Source organism: Solanum dulcamara, chromosome 3 (genome assembly GCF_947179165.1).
Source record: "Solanum dulcamara chromosome 3, daSolDulc1.2, whole genome shotgun sequence".
Taxonomy (NCBI): Eukaryota; Viridiplantae; Streptophyta; class Magnoliopsida; order Solanales; family Solanaceae; genus Solanum; species Solanum dulcamara.
Window position 1 is genome coordinate 76,617,904 of NC_077239.1, and position 7,957 is coordinate 76,625,860.

The 7,957-nt window shown below is 33.4% G+C and overlaps 1 protein-coding gene across 5 annotated transcripts; it reads right to left on the bottom strand.

Annotated features, from left to right (window-relative positions):
- Positions 1–1,662: 1,662 nt before the first annotated feature.
- On the bottom strand, positions 1,663–7,003 carry LOC129883029 (serine/threonine-protein kinase STY13-like). 5 transcript variants are annotated; one of them, XM_055957571.1, is made up of 8 exons: positions 6,896–7,003; positions 6,056–6,459; positions 4,226–4,347; positions 3,841–4,046; positions 3,592–3,766; positions 3,232–3,366; positions 2,254–2,449; positions 1,663–2,000 (listed from the first exon to the last, which is right to left on the bottom strand). In XM_055957571.1, the coding sequence occupies exons 2-8, from the start codon at positions 6,387–6,389 to the stop codon at positions 1,783–1,785; spliced, it is 1,386 nt and encodes a 461-aa protein (XP_055813546.1). In that variant the 5' UTR covers positions 6,390–6,459; positions 6,896–7,003; the 3' UTR covers positions 1,663–1,782. The 5 variants fall into 5 exon arrangements, with proteins under 5 accessions (XP_055813546.1, XP_055813544.1, XP_055813543.1 ...); XM_055957569.1 differs by having other exon boundaries at positions 6,892–7,003; XM_055957568.1 differs by lacking the exon at positions 6,896–7,003 and adding an exon at positions 6,679–6,821.
- Positions 7,004–7,957: the final 954 nt, after the last annotated feature.

A 7,957-nucleotide genomic window follows, 5' to 3' on the forward strand; every position in this document is an offset into this window, starting at 1 on the left:
TCAAAGCTATTAAATCTTATCTTCATTAAAATTTTAGCTCCGCCCTAAAAATAAGGCAGAATTTAAGGATTAGAAATTGAAGTAGGACGATTGCAATTGAATAAACCTCAACTACTATAAAAATGGAATTGATATCTTAAGATTTATCAGATAAAGGTCAATTTAATTACTTTTAATTAGAAATTTGAAAGGAATTAATACTTGGCATAACAAAACGAGATATTGCGTGCACGAATCCTATAGTATAATCCTTCTGTATGACAGGGTAGAATGACAAAGAAAATGAAAGCGGAAAGCAACCAACCCTAGTAGACAAAGCATTTCGCATTTATGCAGAATATAATAATAAAAAAAAAATTAATTGGAATGTTTATTACTGCCCGACATTATTACGTGTCAATTAACTTTTTTTCGCTGAAAATTAGGCGGATGAAAGGAAATTATTTATCGCTCCTTTATTGTTTCAAGTGGGACTCAAAACTGATTTGTCATGACTTTCATCACACTTTATTGATTAGTAGATCATATTTAAGAGTGAAAAAATCAAATTCAATCCATCAAACTTGTTTAAGTTTGTCCGCGCAGTTATTAGTTCAACTCATTAAAAATTGGGTTGATATGTAACTTAAATTGGCTCGAGAGAAATCTTATCAAAATATTTTTAAAAAATTGATATATTATATAGAGAAATAATAAAGACAAAAATAATTTTATTAGGTACTAAAATATTGCAAAAGAACAAATAAACTAAGTAAAACTTAGTAAAAATAGGGTTGGTTGGGCTGGGTCTCGCCCCCGTTCTATAACTCATTACCCAACCCGTTTTGACCCAAGCAAATTTGAGTTAGATCGGATTGGATCTTGACACATTATGACCAGTCCAAATTTAACCCAGCACGCCCAATTGTCAACCCTAGTCGTATCTTTGAATGCAATTATTTTTGTTTTACTTTTATGAGTGTCTTTTACACCCTTTCGATATGAAATACTGGTTATTCACCTTGATACTAACAAAGAGAATTTTCCTAGTGAAATTATATTGATATCTAACGTTGAAAGCAATTTCTAGTCTAGTATAGATGTGGGTAGACCATCCTCTATGGGAAATGTGGGAGCAAGAGGAATCATGCACATCATCAACAACAAACTAAATGTAATGCAGAAGTGGAGTCTAGGGGTGGTGTGTACGCAACCCTTGACTCTCGTAAAGCGTAACAAACGACAAGTATGTATAGCAAACACAAAGAAGAAGAGGTGGTCATGCACATCATATCTTGAGGAATTAAGGAATTGTGTCATGTCTAGAAAGGAAAGAGGACAAGACCAAGCAAAAGAACAAAAAAGGAAAAGTTGGGAAGCTAGTCAATTGTCATTGTCTCAGACAAATTCCCAATGGTTTTGTGTGTTGGAATCCACTTAACCATGATCCTAAGTCAAAACAAAAACTCAAATGTTTTATGATCAGGTTGGGAAAATCCCACTCATGGTAAGAAAATCTTTGCATATTATCATGACTCCAAATGGGACACAAAAGCCAAAAGCTTAGAACTTTAGATTGGATTCTTGACCTTTTTTCAGAGCAAATAGTCAAATATGAAACAAGAAGAACCATGAATTGTACTATTCTTTTTGTGAGAATCAAAGGGCAAAATGGTCATAGTATTAGCAACAATGACTGAAATCTCATGTTCAACTTTAACAGTAAACCAAAAGAGTCTAGTCTTGCCATTACCATATAGCATAACAGAATCTTTAGCCAACTAAATACTTGTAGAATTGCCCTTAAATGAAATCTTCTTCGATAGAAAGCGCTAGAATCCCCATAGTGGGTTTGTCTGGCACAATCTGGGTTAGTCGGGCCAGTGGATTAAAAACATCGGAGTTTTCCTGAAATGAAAAGGCAGAAACAATTGCAATCTGGTGAAAAATAGCGAAGCCTGAGCAGTACATCCATATCAAGGGAGGAGAACGAGAGGTTCTTGTCAATAGATTCTTGCAGACTATACATGAACGAAATATAACAGATATATCAATATGAATCGTAGAAAAGAAAAAAGAGGATGAATGTATGTGAAAAGATCAAACTTAAAAATCTTGAACTTTTCACCAGCTATACTCGTTTACAACAATTGAAGAAGATTTTCCAGCATTCATGCTAGAAACGTTCAAGCAACCCAATGAATTAACAGTACAATATCATCAACTTGACAAATAGGATTAAAAAGTAAAGGAACAAAGACTATGGACCCTTACTACGAACAAGGCAGAAACAGCCTTTTATAACTTGGTCTTCGGGTAACATTCCTCCTCCTTTGCTTGTGTCAATGGCTTCCAACAATTTCACTACCTCATCCATTTCAGGTCGTTTGTCTGGATTTGCATCCCAGCATTTCTTCATGATATGTGATAGAGAGCTTGGACAACATTTGGGGACTTCTGGTCGCAAATTCTGGAAGATGGTTATAACATGTGAATAATCTAAGCATCAAGTGTCTTATTCACACACAAAAAAAGACAGGAAGATAACAGAGTAGTATTAACTCATGATATGACTTATGATTATGTTGCTCGGACTCTTCAAATATGTCGACGGGTGTGGCAACAATTTGGAAGTCCGAGCAACATAACTTATGAGCAATGAATCGAGAAGGGTAAGCATGCGCTCTAGTACTGAAGTGCATGAGCACTCAAAGGTATTTTGGTGAATGACATGGGCAACAATGTTGGAGAGTCCGAGCAACATAAGATAAGATATAGTGTTGCCTGTAGAACTCCATAAGATTGATATGCATCAGAAAAGAGCTAGGCTTTGGAACATCTATTTGCTACTCAGATTATTTTACACGTGAAATCAGTGAATGCATACTTGATTACAAGCAAATTAAATACTATCTCACAAGCATACATAATAACACGTTTATTAAAAAGCAGAGTCAATAAGAAACTGGTTTTAATGAGCGTCAGAAAAATTAATGGAGTACAAAACAAGCGCGAGAATATGCACAGTTGTCCCTAGCAAAGGATGGTAGGTATGGAAAAACTACGTCCTTGTACGTACAAGGGAACTTATTCCTGATTTCTATCCTTAGTAAATGGATGTATAAGAGAAGAAGCTACCTCGATATTCTTGTAATGCTATGAAAAAAATTATATATCCACAGAAAAGGGAAGAAGTGACCAGATCTAACATATATGAAGATTACGTTTTTACTAGTAACTCAGAGGACAAACCTGTCTAACAACGGCAGAAGAAACTTCAGCAAAGCTAAGATCTGGATATGGGAGATCACAGCAATAAATTTCCCATAAGCAAATACCAAAGCTATATACATCACATTTTCTGTTGTAGGGCTTGCCATCAAGTACCTACACAATGCATGTGATTCAATCCTTTGTACATGATAGCGAAAAAGTAGATTTGAAGTGACGTAGAAATTACATTTAACATAAAAATGAGAAGGATTTTCTTGAAAGATATCAGACACTGTAAGTGAGATCGGGAGAGGGTAGACAAGTGACGATATCATGCTGATATAATATTATCTTAGAAGAGCAAAGCCAACCCAACAATTCTCATAAAAGTGGGAATACCTCTGGGGCCATGTACCCAAGGGTTCCAGTTTCCCCGGTCATGTCTTTGGGATTTTGTGCTTCAACACGAGCAACTCCAAAATCAGCAATTTTTAAATTTCTACTAGTGTCTAACAACATGTTTTCAGCTTTTACATCACGATGTACAATTTTTTTTGAGTGCAGATAGCTCAGCCTGAACAATTGCAAGAAGAAAATAAGCACCATTGGATATAATTATCAAGAAAACAATGTTGGAAAAAGACTTACCCTCTGGCCAAATCAAGAGCAAGCTGATGGACAATCTTAAAGGCAAGTTTCTTTTTCCTGTTTTTGTACAAGTAGTTTTTCAATGTTCCACCATGGAGAAATTCCACAAGAACACAACAAGCCCGAGAAGGAAGGGTGGTGTAATCTTCAGAAGGATTCTTCGAAGGAATCTTAAGATTTGAAGTACCCATAGAAGCACCAACGAACTGAAAGAAACAAAAATAATCAAATGGAAATTCAGCACATTGAGTTATTTAATTGGATCCTACATACGAAATGTAAAATGGCCAAAGCTTGCTTTAAGCTGCATGGCAACACCTTAATAGAAGTACTCATAATTAAAAGCTGAAAAGTGAGGAACCAATTTAGGAAAAAGATTAAGTACTTTTGTAACATTTGGATTGTCAAGTTTGTGCCAAACAGCAACCTCCTGCCGAAATGATGCCCGCAGAGCAGCAGTTTCAGCAGCTGTGGCCATGCCATCCTCTCCCCAGTCCAACAGTTTCACTACACAAATAACATTCCATAAGAAACTCTTACTGGTGGTTGGTAAAATTCCTGGAAAACTTCAAGAATACTGTTGATTATTTTCATTAATTGGCAGCATTTCTTTTTCATATATACTTATCCAACATACCATTACAAATTTTGTGGAGTTCATTGGCTCAAGTTAGTCTAATCATGACCCTTTGAAGTGAATGATGTAAATAGCTTACAATAACAACAACTAAGCCTCAGTCCCAAAATATTACTGCCTAAATAGCTTAATTGATAAATAATGTTCCCTGACAAAATCCTAGAATATTGATGCATTTTTAAAACTTTTAGCAGGAACATCAGTCCTTCCATTAAACCACTATTTATGTGTATATTTTCAGCCTGGACTTTAGTGAAGAAATTTGACCTTGAGGTATAGGCCTTTCAGCAGACCATTCTGGAATGAAATAAGAGTTTTACTTCTGTCTTTTTTTTATGAAAACCGTATGGTCAGGGCCAACTTTCTCGTACCTCGACTAATTCCACGGGATACCTGTTAGGCTGTCACCTCCCACCAGCAACATGTACCAGGTAACTTTGTCCACCAAAGCTAGGACAAGGACAGATGGGAAAAAATCACCTAGAATTTTTTTGTCTCCGTTGGATTTGAACATGAGACCCCATATTCTCAACCCACTTTATTGACCACTAGGCCACACCCTTGGGTGCGACTTATATGTGCCTTTTTTTTCCCACTATTAAATGTTTATGCATGATGTGAACAAGGAACATAAAATCACCAAGTTGCGCTACTTTTTTCAGTAATTTTATCCAAGCACCCTGAACCGACCACATAAGAAAAGAGAATAAAAAGAACCTTTCTTTTATTGTTGAGAAGAGAATAAAAGGAATTTTCATTTTCAACCATATATATCTTATCAGAAAATAGTGTTTTAGGTAATTATAATATAAGGCAATAATCATTTAATGCAAACTGCAATGCCAACAAGTTCAGTGCTTCAAATCCTGGTAGTGAATATCAATAAATTCATTTCAAACAAGAAGTTAATCAGGCAGCCAAAAGTAAAAGTCAACAGATTATCCACAAAAAAATGGTTTTTTTACGGTATTACTTGTGAAGGCCATTTAATAGTTTAGTGGACTTGGACTTAGTTTTCTAGACATCCGAATTTGTTACGTAAAGATTAAAAATGGTTATTATCAATAGCCATGTCAAAGTTCACAGGAATCACTACCACTACAGTCCAATTACAATGGATATCCAGCTAAACTTATTTCATCGACGATCACAATGAATCTTATTTCTAGTTTCTTTTACTTGTTGTATTAAAGGGAATGAATGGGTATCAAATATAAAACAACAGTATCTAGTTATCTACATAAAACTAAAAAGCAAGGGCGAATTTATAGGCTAAAATATGGGGCATGTGAACCGTGGTCTTTCTGTAAAACTATGCACTTCATGTATATATTTTCTAATTGGTATAATATCATCTGCTGAGACCTATGCTACAAGAAGGTTAAATGGTGCACTCGATTGAATGTTGAGTTATTTACCTAGACGACGAGGGATCAATTCCCGTTTATTACATTTTTTACCTTCTTTTTCTTAGTGGTGCATTCATTTTCTAGAAATCCTAGATTCTCCTGTACTGAAAAGGAGTCCTAAATTCTCAATATAACATGTAGCAACCAAGATCATAAAAACAAATCTTACCTGCAACATCTTGATTGTCATAGGTACCACGATAAACGGTACCATAGGTTCCCTTAGCTACAAGATACTTTATTTCCAACTTTAAAGGATCAATCTCCCATACTTCCTTAGGCCTTTGTTGATTTTGTTTCTCTAAATTGCTCGACCAAACGCGACTCAAATGCTTTTCCAATTGAACATCCAAGCTTTTCAGATCAATTTTGTCAGCCCTGAATATCATATCTTTGCTACTAATGCTTCGAAGACTCTTCGATTCCATATTGTTATTACTAACTCCACCTATCCCCTCCAATTTGGACACTTCTTCAACTTTCTCCTTACTATTCAAATCCATCTTTGAATAAAACTCCAATAATTCAACCAACAATACCCACAAAGCTTCAAACTTTTAGCAAATTTCTGATCTGAAAAAAAAAGAAGTTGATATCAGAAAATAGATCAACACAAAATAAGGGTAAGACAATGAACATGAAAAAATATAAAATTCTTAAAAAAGAAAAACACCTCCACAAAACCCAAATTTCAATTCCAATTGTGATTCCTTTTTCCAAATTTGACAAATAAATAATATAAATTACTAAAAAGAGGCAAGAACAATTCAAAGCAAATAAAAAAGAACTGACTTTTAGAGTCTCTTCAAAGACGCAACCTTTTTCTCATCACCAACCATTCCATTTATTCATAAATGACAACCAATTAAATTAAAAAGAAAAAAAAAGTAAACCCTAAGAAAATGACCTTTAATTCCCCAGACAGAGACCAAAAAGAATAATACAAGAAAAAAAAATTAAATATTAAAAATCAAGAACTGATTTTTAAGGGAAAAAGAAGAATACCCACAATCTGAAATCAAAAACCCATATGCAGAAAAAGAAGATGTAGCCATAAAACACAAGAGACGCAAAGTTTGACCAACCCTCTTTTTCTGCTTTGATTTTTTTTTCGAGAAAAAGTCAGAGAAAAAAAGGAAATTTTGTGGGTTTATGAGAGGGGAAAAAAAGTTAATGGGAGGAGAAAAATACGCCTAGAAAAAAGATTCAATTCTTTTTATTTACCATTAAAAATGTATTTTTTTCGTCATAAAAGCATAAGATACTCTCTACCAAATAAAGAGAATAATTGTACTTATTTTCCGTGCAAATCCTTCCAAATAAATTACCTGTAAAACATAAATTCCTCCAGCTATATACAAACATCATGAATTGACCAAATTTTCCTTCTTGGTTTTTACCTCTTTTAGGGTTGGTATATATCTTTTGGAGCAATATAATTTATTTATTTATTTATTTTTATAAATATATTTTACTCCCCTCTAATTTACTTTAATGGGTGTGTGGGGTAGGAAGGAAAAAAAATATTTTGCCGGTAAATAAGTGATTTTTTACTTGCTTTGTTATGTGAAAAAAAAAATATTATTATAAAAATATTTATATATAATCTATAATCAATGCGAAATGTAATTGGTTGAATTTCTTTTTTCCACTTGTAATAAGATTTTTATTTCCCACACTTAATCAATGTAAAATGTTATTTGTGAAATTTATTTTTCCTATTTCTAATATAAAAAAAATCCTCAATCTAAGGAACTTTTTTTTAATAGAGAAAAGTTTTCAAGAATTTTGAGCAATCAAATATGGAAAAAAAATTGACTGGACTCAAAATTTTAAAAAGTAAAAGGTAAATTTTAAATATTATGATCTTAAATAAAATATGAATTAATTTTAAATTTTATTATCTTAAATAAAATATGTGTTTAATGTATCAAAGTGTAATTCGGTGAAAAATTATACTATTTATATATGATTAAAATTATTATTTTTGTATATATATAGTAGATGTCGAATTCGACTAGTTCGAGTGCTTACTTTTTCAGATTTTGAATCCCCTTTATGAAAATTCTGA

Coding starts and splice junctions, on each gene's coding strand:
- LOC129883029 (XM_055957571.1), bottom strand. CDS start 6,389: ATGGATTTGAATAGTAAGGAGAAAGTTGAAGAAGTGTCCAAATTGGAG. Junction 3,367..3,591: donor TTGGGTACATGGCCCCAGAG/GTATTCCCACTT, acceptor TGCATTGTGTAG/GTACTTGATGGCAAGCCCTA. Junction 2,450..3,231: donor CTTCTGCCGTTGTTAGACAG/GTTTGTCCTCTG, acceptor ACCATCTTCCAG/AATTTGCGACCAGAAGTCCC.